This window comes from Onychomys torridus, chromosome 4, assembly GCF_903995425.1.
Source record: "Onychomys torridus chromosome 4, mOncTor1.1, whole genome shotgun sequence".
NCBI lineage: Eukaryota > Metazoa > Chordata > Mammalia > Rodentia > Cricetidae > Onychomys > Onychomys torridus.
Window position 1 is genome coordinate 120588177 of NC_050446.1, and position 19981 is coordinate 120608157.

The following is a 19981-nucleotide window of genomic DNA, read 5'->3' on the forward strand; positions in this document are numbered from 1 at the left end:
ATGACTTCTTGACATTCCACCTTCAGCCTTAACATCCTCATCTTTTATTTTCTGATGCTGAGGTGCTTCAGGCTCTCCTTCTGTCTGCTCTGTTTTATCCTGGAGGCCTGCCATTTCTTTGGGGAGAAAGTAAGATCAAAGTGCTAGGTGAAAAAACTGCCATGGAAGAATCTCTTGATGATGTCAGAATTCTCATGACTTGGGTCACTTTCTGTAAGCCTGACTTCTGACTGCCTCTTATCAGAGACCAAGCATTCAGCATACCAGCCTTGGGGTATGATCAGATACTATAACCATTAATTCATGGGGTTGAGGTGGGTTTTTTAATTGTTGTTGTTTGTTTGTTTGTTTTCATATGGTGGTGTTACATTACTTGTTGCATTACTTGAATTCATTCATTTGAGGTTGTTTTTAATCTTTGGGTTTTTATTTCTTAGCAGTGCAGTTTTACTATATTTCAGAATATCAAGTCTATATAAAAAAGAAAAGTGCCACTTTTTCCAGTATCCTTCCCTCCTTCCATTGTCACTCTCCCATCCAGTACAGATAATTACTGATTATGGCTTGTACTTCTTATGATACTAGGTATATACATGTGTTTTCATTTTACCCTTAACACCAAAGGATGCTATTTTACACTTTGTATTTTCTATTTGATGTATAGAAATCATTCCATTATTAGTTTATAGAATACTTGTTTTTATAGCTACATAGCATTCCAGTTTATGTATCCTAATTTAGTCAATCTCTTTTATGTAGACATTTAGATGATTATCAGTTTTAAGTGATAGCTCATTGTTTTTGCAGTTATCAAATCCTGCAGTGAATAACTTCATGCATGTTTCTATACTGTTGTAGGTTTCATTAAGTAAATTTCTATAAGTAGACTACTGAATCAAAGAGTACATGCATATGTATGTAGTTTTATTTCTGTGTATTGTTTGATTATTTCAATGCATATATACAGTGTATCTTTAGATCATATTCATCTTCCATTTTTCTCCTCCAACTCTTTCCAGTCCCCATATTACACTCCCCTCTCAAGGTCATATCCTTTTATTTTTAGCCAGAGCCGAATTAGTGTTAGCCATATGTAATTGGGTGTGGGGCCATCCACTGGAGCGTGAGAGCACCTTACTATGGGCTACACCTTGAAGAAAACAGACTCTTCCTCTCCCAGCATCCAGCCATCAGCTGCTAGTAGCTCTTGAGTAGAGATGACCCCCTCCCCATCCACGCTGGAATGTTTTCTGGCTTAGTCTTGGGTAGGTCTTATAAACGTGTTCTATTTTCATTGCTGTCACTTTGACAAATACTTAGAGAGAAGGAAAGTGTTTATTTTAGATCACAGCCCATCATTTGTGGAAGTCAAGGTAGGAACTCAAGGTAATAACTTGAAGGTAGGCTTGCTTGCTATTCCTCACAGCATTGCCTCTGACCAAGGAGCTCACCTACAGCCAAAGGGGTACAGCAGGAGCCATGGGTAACACAGCTTGTAAGCTGGTTTACAAGATGGCTTATACTCTACAGTTTTAGGACTATCTGCCTAGGAATAGAACTACCTACATTGGCCTGAGCCCTCCTATATCAATTCATAATTAAGACAGTCTGGCACAGACGAGCCTACAAGCTGGTCTGATCTAGGCACTTTCTCAATTGAGGTCCTCCTCTCAGGTGACTCTAGACTTTATCAAGTTGACAGTCAAGCTAACCAGAAGAGCAGGCAACCACAGGTTTTGTAAGTTGATGAGTGCCACAGCCCTGTGGTCTCCTGAAGACACTATTTTACAGTATTGTTCTTCTTGACTTGCCTCTTCTACAATGTTCCTTGAGCCTTAGGAAGGGAGAGGCTGTGATGTAGATGTTTCATTTAATTTCCATCTGCTGCAAAAAGCAGCTTCTCTTTTTGAGGGGTAAGAGCTGCACTAATGTATAAATAGAAGGATAGATATTTAGAAAACAGTTTGATACTATATCCACTTAGCAAAATAATAATAGCAGGTTCTCCTTTGAGGCTTATGACCTCACCAACCATGGTACTTGGCCATTTTCAGAAACAGGCATGAATTCTCTCCTGGAAAGCAGGCCTTAAATCCAGTTAGAAAGTCATTGGTTATCCCCATAACATCCATTGCCCCGGCCCACGGGGTTTCAGTGGGGGTGACCCACCTGTGGGAGCGAATGAGAGACAGGGGACACAAGAGATGGACAGCAAGACAAGATTCTGATCAAGCCGCCAATCTTTATTTCTCTCCGCATGGCTTATATAGCATAAGAGGGAAAGGGGCAGGAAGGAGGGAAAGGGAAAAGGGGCGTGTAGAACATGGAAGGGGTGCAAGACGTGTGAGGCAGATTGTGCAACTGCGAGATGTTGGCTAAGGTCACTGGTCAGGGGCAGTTTATTCTGTTGCTAGGCTGCCTGACCATGGAATGCTCTTTATGTTCGGTTGTCATGGTACCTGACTGTGGGATGTTCTCTTATCTTTGGGGGCCTCTGGTTACTGCTCTGGGAAGGGGCTTATGACTTGTTCTCTGGTCTAGCTAATATTTCCCATGGTTCATGTTTGGTTCCTGACATCTTGGTCCCTAACAATCCATGCCACTGTTGCACCAGTGGGCATATCTTGCCAGGCTGGTCATTATTATATATCTCACGGAGTTTACAGCGTCCTGCATAGTACCTTCCAAAACTGTGAAAGCTATCTAGCAGGGAAAAAGCTTTCAGGGTGGTACCAGCTTGATTTTTCCATATCTTGTGACCAAAGCAGGTGATGTCTTCAGCAATAGTGTCTTACCATCAAGTTCTGATGGGCAACCAAGAGCAGTGATAGTAGTCTGTATTGTTTGGAGAGTGGGGGTCTCCAAGATTACACTTGACCAACTACAAGAAGGACCCTATCCCACAGTTAGCACCGAACTTTTTGTTTGATAATCTGTTGCTTTTGAAAAGAATATTACCTTCCTATTAGGGTACCCTATCAATTAAACTTATTTTAAAAAATGTGTGTGTATGTGCATGTGTGCACGCTCACATGCATGCACATGTTCATGTGCATATGTGTGTGTACAAAGAGAAAGGCTGTGTGTAGGTTTTCATATGGCTTTTAAAAACATCTTTAATATTAGCTGTTCATCTCCCACCTCCTTTGTCCTCTCTCATCCTTCTCCCCAACTTAGCCTTCCTATTTTTTCCCATTCATACCATTTGTGTTCTACTATCCCCCTCCCTGAAATTGCCCACCTCTCATGACTCTTTTTTAGCTTCCTGACTTCTACATGAACCACAGTTTAATCAAACAAAACAAAATTTAAAGTTAGACTCCACATATGAAATGGAATATGTGGTATTTGTTTTTCTGGGCTTAGATGACATGATTCAGTGTGAACCCCTCCTCTCATTTCATTATCCATTCTTCAGTAGATGGACATCTAGGCTGCTTCCATTACTTAGCTATTGTGAATAGAGCAGCAGTGAACGTGGAAGAATTAAGTATCTCATTGATAGAATATAGAATCCTTTGGGGACATGCCCAGAAATGGTATAGCTGAATATTATCGATCTTTTTCTAGAAATAATAGAAATGTAAGAATTATTAATAAAATGTTTCTGCTGATAAACTTCCAAACCTTGGGTTTTTTAAATTTACTACAAAGGGGGGAAGTGCATTTTGTCTAGAATCATCCTGAAAGATGAATTCAGGGGATATTTTCTTGATATCCTATTTAAAAATCCCATTTTCAGGCTTACCAGGGCTCTCTTCCTCATATTTGTCTTTATTACAAGAGCTCCAGGAAGAATTTTTACAACTTAAAATTGATTCTTTTGTCAAAGGTAACCTGGAAAGTCATGTTGAATATTCTCTCGATGGAGTATCTTATTAGTCCCCAAGTAAACATGCAGGGTCAAGAGACATTTTGCTGTTTGCTGAGATATTCTTTCAGCTTCACCTCCTCCAGCCTCTAGCTAAAAAATTCTAGAGGTGCCCCCGTTCTATTTTCATCACTCAGTGGACTTCCAAAAATGCATTCATTCTCATAGTAAGATAATCTATTTTGAAGAGGTTCTATTCTTTAATTATGATTTGAGCCTATTAGCTTTTAGTATAATTTTGCACAGTAAAAAGATTCCAGTACATATGTATGTACACAATTGCTTTATAAATAGACGTTTACAATGATGTTACAATACATATGAGGTACATGAGTTCTAAGCATGGTGTCATAATTAATGACTGACTGTGGTGAGATAACAGAGTTTCAGTACTTAAAGCATTGCCAACATGTTTGTCAAATGTAAGAAAGAATTTACCATACAGGCAGGTCGGGGTCTTGGTGGGTCCTTGCAGGATATCCTGCTTGCCTCTTAGGAATCCTTCATGTAACACCCTGGGCTATGTGTCTTAGGGTTCCTATTGCTGTGAAGAGACACCATGACCATGGCAGCTCTTACAAAGGAAAACATTTAATTGGTGTGACTTACAGTTCAGAGATTTAGTCCACTGTCATCATGGTGGGACATTGGGCATGCAGGCAGACATGGTGCTGGAGAAGGAGCTGAGTGTTCTACCTTTTGATCAGCAGGCAACAGGAAGTGAACTCTGACACTGGATATAGCTTGAGCATAGGAACCTCAAAGCCCACCCTGACAGTGACACACTTCCTCCAACAAGGCCACGCCTACTCCAAAAAGCCACACCTCCTAGTAGTGCCACTCCCTATGGGGAGCATTTCTTTCAAACAACCACACTGTGGGTATAGGCAAACTCTACAGCACCCAAAAAGGCAAGGACAGTGTTCATTCTGGGCCTTTTACATAAAACATGCTCTAAAGAAGACGATGACAGGAGCCAGGCAGTGGTGGCACATGCCTTTAATCCCATCATCACTTGTGAGGCAGAGCCAGGAGGATCTCTGCGAGTTCGAGGCCAGCCTTGTCTGCAGAGTAAGTCCCAGGACAGCCAAGGCTACAAAGAGAAACTTTGTCTTGAAAAACAGAAACAAAAAAAAAAGGAAGAAGATGACAGATTAAAGAGGTTGCTCTTCTCATGTTCCTTGTTCATTGTAATTTGATGACTCTTAATGTCTATGAAGCAATCAAACTTACTAGTTAATGATATTGGCTTAAATTCAAAGTGAAGTTTTAGAGAAATTCTTATTCTGTCCTATAACACTCATCATAGCTATGGCAGTCATATGGGAGTGAGTATAATCGGAAGTTTCTTTCCTGCCTGGCAATTCCCAAAAAACCATTCAGAGGCTTAATATTAATTATAAATGTTTGGCCAGTGGCTCAGGCTGTTTCTAGTTAGCTCTTAAATTTAAATTAACCTGTGTCTAATAATCTTAAGTATTTTCACATGGCTGTGGCATTACTGGTCTGCTGGCATGTTGTTCCTTGAGTGGCTGGATGGCGTCGTCTTCTCCTGTATCTCTGCTTGCATTTGCCTCCTGGCTCTGTCCTGCCTTGCCCATAGGCCAAAGCCGCTTTATTTAGTAACCAGTGGAAAAAATACAGTCACAGTGTACAAAAAGACAACTTATATCAGGTAAATTCTGCTTCAACCCAGGCAGGTGTTTCTTCCCATATTTCTGTATATTTCTGGCACAATAAGTACAGATTCTCCATTAAAGTCCACGTTGGTCATAGAATTCCACAATATGATTTCATAGCTTTAATCATGTGTTTTCAAAATTGCTCAACAGTTTTAATTCTGAATGTCTTGTAGCAAGGAGCAAGGACCAACCCCAGTAGAGAGAAAGAAGAAAGGCAAAAGGAAAAATGAAACCCCTGTGGAGAGTTTGGAGCTGGATCAGAGCCTGCTGAACCCATCCCTGCGGAGTCCTGAGGAGCCTGCCGAGTCCGCAGACAGCCAGGTACAGCTGTGACTGGGACCTGCTGGACCAGTCTTAACATTGACTCAGCGCTCTTCTGTGTCTGTCCTCCGTGCACTGCCCTTATGCACAACCCAAGCTGCACTTGCACTGTCCTGGTGGATGAGCACATAGACTACACACAGGCTATTTCCTAAGTCTGATAGTTACATTAGTAACTTTTCAGAAGTTTAATGCATTTGCTGTCTCATAAAGTAGTGTATCAATCTTCAGAGGCGATTAATGTGGAAAATTAAGTTATGAGACAGGCTAGGTAAGGTTCAGAGACTTATTTTGGTATGTAGTGCTCAGAGTGCTAGCCTCGTTCCCGGTGCTGGCAAAGCCAGAGGTATAGTATATGCCAGAATAATAAGGGAAGTTCCAAAACATGGAAATAAGGAGCTGCCCATCTAACTCAGTTCTTAATGCAGAGTGCCCTTGACACTGGTGGGGATGTTCTTTTCTAAGTTGAGGTACCTTCTCTAAAGTTCCATTTTCTTTGATATCTACACCAGTGTATCTGAACTGAGATATCATTCAGAATGAGACCATGCTGGTGGGCCCCCTTGAGTTTCTCAGTGACATTGACTCTAGGCAGGCATTGGCTAGTAACATCCTGGTCTTCGTAAGTAAGAGTGTCTACTGTCAGAACTAAAGTCTGACAGTAAGCTAGAACTGGTGGCTGTCAGGCAACTGTGCTGACAGAAGAGCAACCATATTGAGTTGACAACATTTGGTGAGTTAAAGGTTTGCAGGATTATGATTGCTAAATAGAAAAGGGAAAGTTTTTTGTTTTTGTTTTTTGTTTTTAAAAGAATCCCTCAAATGACATTAGACGTCATAGATGTGATATAGTGAAGAAGTGATAACAACATGGAGAGATGCTTACAAAATGTCTTGTAGAAGAAAAAGGAACTGAGGTCTTACTTGTTATGTTTAGCTTGTGGTATTGAAGGTTTAAGTATATGAAGACATGCTGCCTGTGACTAGTTCCCTAAAGTGTTCCTGCTGCTTGGAACCAGTGATAGGTGGAGATGGGCATCAGTGCACTGCTTTGCCGTGCACTGCCCAGTAATTCTAAGTGCTTGGTTAGAGATTCCTCCTTGCGTAAGACTTATTATTTTGTCACACTTAAGATATCTCCCTGTTTTAAGTGTATGAGATACTCAGTCTTAGTCCCAATAAAATTTGTATTAATTTTTCATACTACATTTTTAGGAGTTGGTGACTAAGTGAATTTGAAAAAAAGTAAATAAAAACTAGAAAATCTGAGTGAATCTCAAAGACAGAATTCAGAGTTCACCTCCCATTTCTGTTGCTTGGGACTAGAAGCCCCAGAAATGAAGAAAAACATCATTACTGTTGATGACTAAGATGCATCTCCCTGGACACTGAGGCTGCACTGTTAGTGGATCAGGCAGTTAAGAGATTATACCATCACCTTCTCCTTCACTTAGCTAGATCCTGGGCTATATGAATTTAGTTCTTAAAACAGTACAAGATTCCTTTTGGAAGTTGAAAATATTGTGCTTGGCCTGTCACTAAATGTAGATGATGATATTTGTGTGAAAGTTTTTACTTTTGACTCACAGCTGCTCTGATAAGTGTGTTTATTCTGCAGAAACGGCGCTCAGGGCGGCAAGTGAAGCGCAGAAAATACAATGAAGACCTTGATTTCAAAGTGGTAGATGATGATGGGGAAACGATTGCTGTTCTGGGAGCTGGCCGGACATCTGCACTCTCAGCGTCTACACTAGCCTGGCAGGCAGAGGTACAGCCTGTGCATGATCTTAGCGCACTTGGAATCAAATTCAGACTCCTCTTTCTCACTGGTGCCCACATGTTAACACTCTCCCTGTTTTACCAGATAGCCATTCGAGAGAAATGATTTTCCCTCTTCTTGTTCTCCAGCCGAAAAGCTAGCCACCTCATCTGCCCATCTCCGGCATGTACTGCCCTGCTTTCATGCTCTCTCCCAACACTTTACACAAGTGGACCATCCTCAGTTAAGTTTCACATAAAATGCCATCTCTGTAGAAAGGTCTTTCCTGCCTCTTTTATCAAAAATAGATCCCGGTTTCTCATCCCAGCGATTGTTTCTTGCTTATTTCCTTCATGACATAACCACACTTTAAAATTTTATTGGAATGTGTGTCCTCTAAGATTTTTTTTTTTTTTTAGTCATTGGAATGTAAGATTCTTGCTGGATATGGTAAATCACATCTATACTGTGGCATTCGGTAGACTGAAGAATGAGTATCATCACCAGTTTGAGGCCAGCCTGGACTACATAGTGAGTTCTGGGCCAGCCTGTACTATAGAGTGAGACCTTGTCTCCAAAACAATCCCCAAAAGACTCAGTAGGTAAGAGTCTGGCAACCTAAGTCCAATCTCCAAAACACACATGGTGGAAGAAGAACAACTTCCACAAGCTGCCTTCTGACCTCTACACAGGTGTCATCTAACATACATTACAATTCCTTAAAAAGTAAGAGTCTTGGGCTGGAGAGAGAGCTCAGTAGTTAAGAGCACTGGTTACTTTCCTAGAGGATCTGGGTTTGAGTCCCAGCACCCAGATAATAGCTCACAACCATCTGTAACTCCACTTCCACAGGATCTGACGCCTTCTTCTAGCCTCCTAGGGTAACAGGCATGCACGTAGTGCACAGACATGCATGCAGACAAATGCTTACACACATAAAATAATAATAGAAAATTTTAGAGCAAAGTCTTAATACATAGTAAATTCTTGTCTAGATAATAGAATCAAATGAACTCAAAATTAAAGTTGGAACTGTGGTTTGACAGATGCATATTGTGAGCCTGCTACAGGGCCAGAGTCTGGGATGTGGGTGTAAGTATCCAGATGATTCTTCATGCCACAGAGCTATGTCTAGTAGAAGGACATATGGCTTTACTAACACTGCAATCAGTGCAGCCCCTATAAGTATGTACTAGGCATAGTGACCACACAGAAGTTGGACTAGATTAGAGTTCATTCACAAATTGAGGGCCTGAGAGACATTTCCTAACAATCAGCTATAGGTTATGATATGACCATGGAAATAAGCATGGCTGGCTGCTGAGCGTGATTTGTGGAGTGATGAGACATAGGGCTGAAAGGTAAAAGGAACCACACTGTGCAGAGCCTTGCAGGTCATCTAGCATGTGTGGCCTTTATACTGTGGATTGAATTAAAGATGGAAGGCATCAGTGGGTTAAAGCAGAGAGCAGAATGACCTTATTTGCATTTCGGTTGCATTCTCTTCCTTTTGGGAGCATTTGTTGAGGAGAGTGATGGCACTGGGACTTGATGCAGACATACAAGTAAAAGGGGGTTAATTGAGAAGGTCTGTGCCAAGTATCTGGTTTACAGATGAAAAGAAAGGGAAGCAGAATCATGCTGTGGGTGTAGAAGGGGAGTCATTGCCAGTAACACATTCTGGGACATAGGCTGTCTGTCATTCTGGTGACCCTGGTGCTGACTGGCAGAATCTACTGAGCACGCAAAGTAGTAGCAAGGCAGGTACCCATCCTTCCCAGATGCTTGTATGATTACAGAGGCTAGTGATAGCTGGCCTTCAAGCCACCTTTTCTTCAGTTTTTATGAGTAAAGTATTGTCCATATTTAATCATTAAGAAATGAGGCACAGAAAGCTCCAGGTCACAGTTAAGTAGAGGCTGACAACTCAGTAGATTTCATTCCTTTGCTAAGGTTATCCAACCAGTGAACATGATGATCACTAGGAATAATACATCGATGCATTTGTCATTGCAGTACTTTTCAGTAAACAGTTAAAAAGCAGTTCTTGCAAGATTGCTTGGAGGCATAGGAATATGTTTCTTTATTTGGGCTTTCCTTGGACATTTTATGGTTTAATTGGTAGTTAAAACACAAGGGATTTATTTCCTACTAGAAGTCATTTATCCTAAATCATTTATCATATTTCAGGTATAGTTATGACTTTTCAACTATCTGAAGGTAGCAGTTACTAATCTGACAAATGATCTCAAATTTTACCAAGTCTTTTCCCTCAAAGTATATTAGTAAAGAGTTTTATATGGAGAAACAGAGATAGAATTTAACCTTGCATTAATTATGCACCAAAACTTCACCAGATTTAAACAAGGAAGAGCCTGATGTGTGTTTTCTTATGCATTTTGCTGTTCAGAGTGGCAGTCATATGAATATATAATCTGAAGTCTAAGGCCAAGGCTAGCATGCCCCAGGTCTTGAGAGGGCAGCGTATTGAGAGGTTATCAAAATCAGAGCCCTACCTGCTGTGGAACCAAACCAGCTTCCTCTCTATTGTTTTTACATGTGGATTCTTGGTGAGAGTTGAACTAATTTCTGAAGCTAACAAAAGCATCAATGCATGGATTCTCTCTAGGATTCTGGGTATTTCTCAAGGCACAACAAATCATTGTGGGATTTTAAGAAAGGTGGGACTTTTCTTCTGTCCTTCCAGTAAGACCCTTTGAATGCTGGGCTTGGTGGTATTCCCCTTTACTCCCAGCACTTGAAAAGCCAGCCTGGTCTTTAGAATAGCTGGGGCTACATTTTTAAAAAGAAAAAAAAAAAAAAAATCTCATTCCATGACATCTGTCTAGCTGCTTGCTTGATCTTATTGTGTGCAGATTTTTACAAGACTGTCTCAGTTTTGGCCTCCCAGCTATTGTATAGTTTATGTGATTTTTATACTTTGGAGCAAACGGGCTTTAATTTGAATAAGGCATCAGCCCATGTCACTCTCTGTGCTCTCCTCTGACCTTTGCCATTTGTGGTGGGGTGGAGACTCCTTCTCTGGCCTTCCCGCATGCATGGCGGGTTGGAGTCTCCCTCACTGGTCTTTCTCTTGCATGACAGGCTGGGGTCTCCTTCACTGGCCTTTCCCATGCATAGCAGGCTGGATTTGCTTTCCCTTTTGAGGATGTCCCTCTTCCCTATCAACAAGAGTCTTGCTCTGCTCTGTGCTGCAAAAACAATTTAGTATAATTAGCTCTGTCACTGTCCTTTGAATATCTGCCAACTTTTTTTTCCCTCCTAAACCATGAGCTACTTCAGAAACAGGTTTGTATCTTTAAATGAGGCCCTAGGAGCTTTCTTTAGATGAAACCTCTCACAGCACTTTGTCTTCTATTTTGTAATGTTACTATTGTGTTTATTTATAGTGTTGAGTCAGCTGGAACCCTTGAACCACTCACAGCTTGTGATGGGTTTTCATTACCTTTGCTATACTGTTTTTAGTATCACCCTTGTTTGGCCTGTTAATCGGATTAAAAATTTTTGCAAAACAGAATCAGCTTTTAGTTTTTCATAATTTTCACTTAGGTACAGCTTTGTGTTAGTAGTTAATATATCCTTGTACTTCATTTTATGTATATATGTATTTAATGAATGAATATATTTAAACTCATTGGGTAAACAGCTATATTTTCTTTTTGTTTTTGTTTGACTCCTACATTAAAAGACAAAGATTATACTGGTTTGCCAGGCTCGTGTTTTTTTCTTTTCCTGATACTCACATTATTTTTTCTAGTGGTGCTTATACTTCTTACTATAACATAGTCATTTGGGCCTTCAGACAGCCTCCTTCTGTCTGGTCCCTTGCTACTGTTTGGTTTTGTTATGCCTGTCTGTGTATCTGATTCCATACCATGGCCTCGGTTTGATCTCTTTACTGTTGGGCTGCTTTCCACTCTTAGCCAGTGTGCTGGCTAGTTTTATGCCATCTTGACACAAGCTAGAGTCGTCAGAGAAGAGGGAGCCTCAATTTAGAATGCTGTGGTAGATCAGGCTGTAGGCAAGTCTGCAGGACATTATCTTAACTAGTGATAGATAGGAGAGAGCCCAACCCACCGTGAATGGGGCTACCTCTGGGCTGGTGTTCCTGGGTTCTACAAGAACGCAGGCTGAGCAAGCCACAGGGAGCAAGACAGTAAGCAGCACCCTTCCATGGTCTCTGCATCAGCTCCTGCCTCCAGGATCCTACCCAGTTTGAGTTCTTGCCCTGACTTCCTCACCTACTCTAGAATCCAAACTTTTCTCACTTTGTAAACTCTTACTGGTCTTGTAGTTACTGCCATAGTAAGCATTTGCTCTGAGACATTCTAAGACAAGTGTGTTCATCATGTCTTTCTTTGATGACATTGCTGGAGAGCTGGGACCAAGCTCAGAACCACTTTTCCTTCTCTGTGACATTCGGTGACGACTCGATGATTTGAAACGAGTTTTACTTCTTGCTAGACTCATCTTTATTGCTAACTAAAGAGAATTACATAGTATGATTAGTTGTGGTTAGTTGTGGTGGGAGTAAATGAGATTTTAAATGTGGGAGTTTTTCTTTGAGAATAAAATTTTTAAAAGATATGAGTCTAATACACAAGGATATGAGTTATTTAAGAGCAGATGGTTTTTTATGGGCATGTTTGGCAGGCAGATTTAGTTTATATCTGTGTATCTGTAAACTGAATGTTTATACACACATGATCTTGCTTATACACAAACTAAGTTTAGGGGGAAAAAAGATCCTAATATTCTATTTCCTTCTTTCTTTGATAAGTATTTTAGAAATGCACATTTTAAAATCCCTTTTCCTTTTTATTAAAATGTGCAAGAAAAGAAAAAAGAAAAACCCTCTTCTTTATTATCTGATAGTGTCTCTATTGTTTTTCTGCCAACACAGCGGCTGCACCTGAATCTGCTGCTGTTTCAGCCAGTAATTGTGGCTTCGCAGTTACTGTCCCACTTCTCAGGCAGCAGAGCTGTGAGACATAAAAGTCCCACTGGATCTGCCTCCTGCTGCTGCCAATTGTAGTCTTTAACTAAATCTCTGTTGTTCTGTTTACCAAGAAAGCTCCAGAGCCAGAGGCTGGGATGAAAACCTGCTAGCTCAGAGAGGTTGAGGAACAACTAGCTGACCTTCCCTCTTTGCCAGTGTCTCAGAAAGAGTGAGTCCTTCCTTTCGGCAAAAATGAAAAGAAGACAGCCTTACTCAAAATCCCTCCCTACTAATAACTGTTCATCTCTCTATCCGTCTTCTAGACTCCCTCTGACTCTCTCTGATTACTTTCTGTCAGCTGGCTCCACATTCTGACTCAATGTTGATTTTATTTAATTAGCACAAACACATACTCGGGGTTCACAGTGTGATAGACTATCCTGCAACACATCTCTGCATAACACAGGCCTCCCTGAGGGTTAGTACTTCCATACTTGGCTTGGTTCTTAGTGTTTTCATAATCACTAACTGATTCTTTTTTAAAAATTTTTAATATTTTACAATTCGAGTCCATTTATGTAACTTTTTTTTAAGTTTGTCATTTAGGGGTGCTCATGGATAGCAAAATTCTGAACAAATTTAGATAAAGGAGAAGTTGATAGTTATTTTATTCTGGTGGGCCAGAAACTTGAGAGAAGGCATAGCCAGAGGACTTCTGTTTTGTTACCTGAGTGTTGGTTATGTCTTAAATGTTTGTTATTATTGTTTTTTAAAAGACAGGACATTAATTCCTCTGGGGCTGATCCCCTAAATGGTAAGAAATTATATTGGAATTGAATTTCTAACTCCTTTGAACTTGAAAATTTTCTATGATGAATGTTTTAAGCCTCTTAAACCTCATAAGAGTAAAGTGCTGTACTTTCCTCATTGAGGTATTAATATGTCCTTAGTTTTGATCTTAGTAAAATATTCTGCTAATGGTGGCTTTATCTACTGCACCACCCCCACCCTGAGATTCCCTTCTATTATAGAATTTTTGTTTGTTTTGGTTTTTTTCGAGACAGGATTTCTCTGTAGTTTTGGAACCTATCCTGGAACTTTCTCCGTAGACCAGGCTGGCCTCAAACTCACAGAGCTCTGCCTGCCTCTGCCTCCCAAGTGCTGGAATTAAAGGTGTGTGCCACCACCCTGGGCTCTGTTATAGAAAATTTTATACATCAAAATGTGTAAGTTTTACAAAATTTGGAAGTCTTAGGAGCAATTTTATTGGCTCTTTAGTCTTACAGCCCAGAGTCATCTTCTGCTTGTATGATAAGGGCTGTGTCCAGAACTTAGAACCCTACTAATTAAATTTTTGCTTTGCAAAATATTTGTGAACTTTTTAGGGAGGCTATGGTACTTAGAGTTTATAGACTTTTGCTTTTTTTAATTAATTAATTAATTTAGGGTTTGTAGATGTAATTCTGAATGGTCTTATTAAGTAAGGAACACAGAGCCAAATGCAGAGTTAAAAGCCCAAGAGGTCAGAGCACTAGTGAATAGCCTTTAGCTTACCAGCCGTTGTCGTCCTTTTCCAGAGAAAAGAGACCTACTTCCTGTGTGTCTGTATTTTTTATTGACTTTCTGTTCTGTCTTCTCATTGGTTCTAAACCCAACCACATGACTTTTTCATCACTGCCTGTCTGTACAGACCTCCAGGTCTCTATGGTTGGTACTTGGATTAAAGGCATGTGTCACCAAGCTGGCTATGTCCTTGAACACACAGACTCTACGTGCCATATGATCAGATTAAGGGTGTGTGCTACCATTGCCAGACTTCTGCTAAATGGCTTGCTATTAGCTCTGACCCCCAGGCAACCTTATTTATTAATATACAAATAAAATCACATTTCAGCACAAATAAAATATCATCATAAGGGGTGTGTGCATGCATGTGCGCGTGGTGTGTGCGCGCGCGCACACACGCACACACACGCACACGCACACACTCTCAAGGTCAAATCACATTTTCAGAAGTCAGTCTTCTCCTTCCATTGTGAGACCCGGGGATCCCAATCAGGTGGTTAGGCTTATGTTGTAAGAGGAGCCATCCTGCCAGCCCTGTGCTGTGAGCTTTGAAAGAAGCAGTAGCTATGGTATAAGCTCAGCATCACTTTGGAGTGTTTTCAAATCTAAAATCCTTGAGTGTCTACATAAAGGTAGATAGATGAGTTGTAAATTTGAGGATTTTGAATTATGGCTATTCTGGTGGTAGTCTATACAGACACTGCAAAAGCCAAAAATCCCTGAACTCAGAGACACTTCTGACCTCATCCTCCACTTAGAGTTACTCTCTCAGATGCTGTTTCTGGTAACCTTTTATTTTTTTTAATTTTTTATTATTATTTTTTTAATCTCCATGTCTTTAGGAGCCTCCAGAAGATGATGCAAACATCATTGAGAAGATCCTGGCATCTAAGACTGTCCAGGAGGTTGGTGGCTCCTGTTTCATGTTTTTCTGTTACTAGTAGACACTACCTCTGTGGAGAAGGATTTGCCTGGAGAACCAACTGTTTATCCTTGACTAGTGTGAGAGCTTGTCAAGAACATTGTCCCTGTGGAGGTTTTCAGGACACTAAGTTCTTAAACGTCTTAAGTGCTCAGTTGATGGTTTTCTTCTTAAGATTCCAACAAAAGTATTTTTATCCCTTTGCTGTAGCCCAGTAAAAGTCATCAGGGGCCAAGAAGAGGTGGATAAGGAATACTAATGGGAAGCAGTGGGGCCTTTTCTTTACACATCTCGGGCTGTTTTAGGACCTCTGAGAGACGGTTCCATGAGTGAGGCAGTTGTTGGTGCCAGTGCAGATGTAGTTTATCTTTACTTCAGTATAGACTTCCTTACTGTCATTTCCATGCCATCGAATCAGGGAAAGCCATCGAGAGATAAACTTAAGTTACTTCTGTACCAGGCTGTGGTTCTCACATTTCTGCATCCTGGGCTAGCCTGGACTAAAAGCTTTTTCCATGTGGACCTTGGAGAGATGCTATCAAAGGTCCCTTTTGGTACCCTCTACTCTATCCTAAAGTAGCTGTGCTCTAGTTCTTGGAAAATTTAGAGTTGGGATTAGAATTACCTGTTAGCTTAGAAGAAAAGACCTGGGATAATAGGAATACTTTCCATAAATCTCTTCTAAAATGAGGCTGAGATACTGGTTCTCCCGTTTTGTTTTGGCCTCTATGGGTGAGCTTCTTGGGGTATGGGCTGATAACTGTTTCCTGTTGGTTACAGGTTCACCCAGGAGAACCTCCATTTGACCTAGAGCTGTTCTACGTTAAGTATAGAAATTTGTACGTCTATTTGATATTCTACATGTATTTGAATTTTATTTCAATAAAACTTCTTTTCCCATGACACTTCATTATCTTCAGAAACCGGCACCTAAGGCATGATCTTGACTGATTCAAGTTCATCTTAGACAGTGTTACTCATTTTGGGCTTCACATAGAATCACCCAGAAGGCTTCTCAAAACTACTAAAGCCCTTACTCCACCCAAGACCACTTGATTTATAGTCAGAGTGGGCCCTAAGGACTGATGTGTTTAAAAAATCCTCTCTGAACATTTCTTCTTATGTGCACCCAAGTGGAAAGGCTATTCTGTAGTGTATATTCTTTTTTCTCTTGCATTTTTTTCTTTCTGTTATCTGCCCACTTTCACTGATGTGTACTTGATAAAATTTGGCCATAAGTCTGCCCTTTTGTCTGCTCTGAGCCAATTTTGGTGGAACCTGCAGAGAAATTAGTGGTTTGAAATCAACCCTATTACTGTCCTTTGGGGGAAAGGTCTGTCTAAGCATGGTGCCCAGGAGTGTCACAACTTGCTACTTCTGTATATGATAGCCATTCTTTTTATTGAAACCTTAATAGGATTTTGCTGTGTTTGTCTCACTACTGTATGTCTTTGGATAGTTCCTATTTACATTGTAAATGGGCCACAATGGAAGAGCTGGAAAAGGATCCCCGCATCGCACAGAAGATCAAGCGATTTAGGAACAAACAGGCCCAGATGAAGCACATTTTTACTGAGGTGAAGCAATGTGTATTGACTCATTTCCCTACTGCTTTTCCTTTCTTCATTAAATATTTATGTGGGAGTTTTTAAATCCACAGTCCTATATAGTCCTATTATAGCTCTGTTGATCAAGTCTGATATGGATGCTGATGAAGAGAAAGACATATTCACTCATTTTCTAAACTCTGTAAACTGATGCTCATAGCCCTGGACAATAAATAGAGTGAGAACAATATACACACAATTGTAGGTCCTTCTCCAAACAGTGGACATTCCAAAAAACCCTTAAAGTTTGAATGTAAACAGAAAAGGCCAAAAATGTTAGAAAATAATTAAGCTTGAGAACTTAAAACAAAAGAAGACTAGTGAGTTTCAGTGTTAAATCTGAGGTGGTTTTGGCTCCGAAGACACAACTGACATCTTATAAATAGAAAATATGAGTATAGTTTATATATACATCTTCCCTAATTATGCATATATGCATACTTACATGATATACATTCTTGTTCAGCAGAGGACTGTGCATTTACACATACATCTAAGTTATGTGACTACACAGACATATGCCAAACAGCTTTAATAAGAAAAGTACCAGACCTAAAATGGAAGTAGATAAATATTCAGAGAATTTTGGAAGAAGGAAATGTTGGTCATTAGGCATACCAAAATGTATAGCTTCACTAGAAACCAAAAGAAGTGCAAATAAAATTAGAATCTTAACAGCTTTTTTGTTTTGTTTTGCTTTGCTTTTGGTTTTTCAAGATAGGGTTTCTCTGTGTAACAGCCCTGGCTGTCCTGGAACTCTCTTTGTAGACCAGGCTGAATTCAAACTCACAGATACACCTGCTTCCCAGGTTCTGGGATCAAAGGCATGCGCCACCACTGCCCAGCAGAATTTTACAGTTTTTACTTATCAGATATTTAAAGGTTTTAAAGGCATTTAAGGCTGTACTAGGTATTAGCCATTATTGGTGAGGACATATAAAGGACCACTGGCTTTCTTGTCCTTACTATGAACATGACTAGGTCTTACTCATCAGATATTCCAAATTTGTATGGTATGCCGTTTTTCCCCAGAAAGTCTAGTTCTGTCACATGTTTTAAAGAAATCATCAAGTCTTTGTACAAAGAATTAGCTATTTAAAATTGCTTATAGTGCCAATTAAAAGCAAACACAATGTTAGGTAGTAGTCATTTGCTAAGTTATATATTCTATAGAATAAGATACTATACATTTAATGAGAATAATATTAAAGAAAATTATTGGTGCGTTGGAAATACACTTAATGTTATGAAATGATATTAGTTTAAAAAAAATGCCAGGCTCCAACAGTTCATTGGACAATTCCACACTGGAGTACAAGAGAAAAGAAACATCGTAATAGTACATAGAAAATGCCTTGAATAAATACATGGGTGTCTTATCATTTTCCTCTGGGTGGTGGAATTCTAACACTTAATTTTTAAAGATTTATTTATGTATATGGTGCTCTATCTGCATGCCCAAAGAGGATATCACACCCCATTATTGATGTAAGCCACCATATGGTTGCTGGGGATTGAATTTAGAACCTCTGGAAGAGCTGCCAGTGCTCTTAACTGCTGAGCCATCTCTCCAGCCACACACTTTCCTTTCTTTCTTTCTTTTTCTTTCTTTCTTTCTCTCTTTCTTTCTTTCTTTCTTTCTTTCTTTCTTTCTTTCTTTCTTTTTTTTTAAGGTGTAATGTATAGTTTTATACAAATAACTTTTGAAGGAAAGAGACAATAAAATTGCTCTTAAAATGTAGTCTTACAGCCAGGTAATGTTGGCATACGCCTTTAACCCCAGCACTTGGGAGACAGAGGCAAGTGAATGTTTGAGTTCGAGTCCAGCCTGGTGTACAGAGTGAGCTCCAGGACAGCAAAGGCTACACAGAGAAACCTTGTCTCAAAAAAAATGTAGCCTTACTAGATTAGATTCTAAGAGTACACTCAAGTGCCATCAATGATAGTAAATTGCTCATCCATTTACCCAACTGTGATTCACATTGTGGTCCTTTCTGCTATTGATAAGTTGCTTCAGGATGAACTCAGTTTGGGGTTCTTTTGATGTAATCTCATAGTTAGTGCTGGAACTCATGTTATGACACGTTCATACAGCGCGCACGCGCACACACACACACACACACACACACACACACACACACACACACACACACCCTCTAATAAAATTACAGTTTGGGCCAGACTCTCTGTGGTGGATATAAAGCCCCTGAGAACTATTTTAACATGTTCCTCTGAAATAGAGAGTTGGGGAAAAGGTATTGTCTAAATTAGACGGACCATGTGAACCCGTTGGATAGTCTCTGTATTTCTTGGAACATTTCTTTCACACCTCTATTTTAGTAAGGGTTTGCAATGTAGTAACTTGTTTACATGTCTGGCTCTTCCATATTAAGCCCCATGAGAGAGACCAGCCCATTTGTCACTGGAACTAGGTATGGGGTCAGTGCTCATTATACTACTTCCTTGCTTCAGACCCTTCAGCACCTACTCTTTTTAAAATCAATCAATCAATAAGTAAGTAAGTAAATAAAATCCAAACTTATTAATGAAGCCTACACAATCCTCTGTCTTTCTGACACAGTCCCATGGGAGTAACCATTCCTTGGTTGCAGACAGAGAAAAGTGTGTTGAGTATGTCTCAGAATAATTAACAGGAGTTTGTACTGGTAGAAAAGAAAAGGCTTTTGTTGTTGTTTTGTAGATTGGTGTTTTGTCTGAGTATGTTTGTACCAGTTGTGTACCTAGTTCCCTCAGAGGCCAGAAAAGGGCATCAGATCTTCCAGAGTTACAGTTGTAAACTGTGTTGTGGGTACTGGGAATTGAACCTAGGTCCTCCAGAAGATCAGCCACTGCTCCTAACTATGGAGTCATCTCTAGTTCCAGGAATAGGCTTTTGAGAAGATTCAAGTACATCAAAGAATTAAGAATGAGTAATAGTGCAGAGGACTTCAACTATTTTGTATTTGTATTAGTAACTTGGATAAATGATAAATAATTTGTGATATGTGTAGAGATTGAATTTTGGGTTGATCATTTTCATGCTCATTATTTCCAACTGCTTTATGAGATATCCAAGGCATAGCCGAGAGAACCCGTTCTAGAGTTGACACATACCACAGAAGTAGGTAGGTGCCTTCTGACTTGAAATCCACTTTGGAAACCAAACTTCCTTATCGCATTAGTGTTAGATGAGCATTGAGAAAGTTTAGGCTTGTCTGGACATTTTGGGGTGAGTAAAATAGAGAAGTGAGTCTAATGGCCTGTGTTAGTGTTTCAGCATTTTTATAATTTTT

At 40.0% G+C, this 19981-nt stretch overlaps 1 protein-coding gene across 2 annotated transcripts in view; it reads left to right on the forward strand.

The window, feature by feature from the left end:
• Chd6 (chromodomain helicase DNA binding protein 6) overlaps positions 1 to 19981 on the forward strand; it is a 125146-nt gene that overhangs the window by 21616 nt on the left and 83549 nt on the right. For both annotated transcript variants that reach the window (XM_036185592.1, XM_036185593.1), the window contains exons 3-7: positions 5727 to 5874; positions 7493 to 7642; positions 15002 to 15064; positions 15862 to 15920; positions 16541 to 16658. In XM_036185592.1, coding sequence (XP_036041485.1) covers positions 5727 to 5874; positions 7493 to 7642; positions 15002 to 15064; positions 15862 to 15920; positions 16541 to 16658 — 538 coding nt within the window. The remainder of the gene's footprint in view (positions 1 to 5726; positions 5875 to 7492; positions 7643 to 15001; positions 15065 to 15861; positions 15921 to 16540; positions 16659 to 19981) is intronic.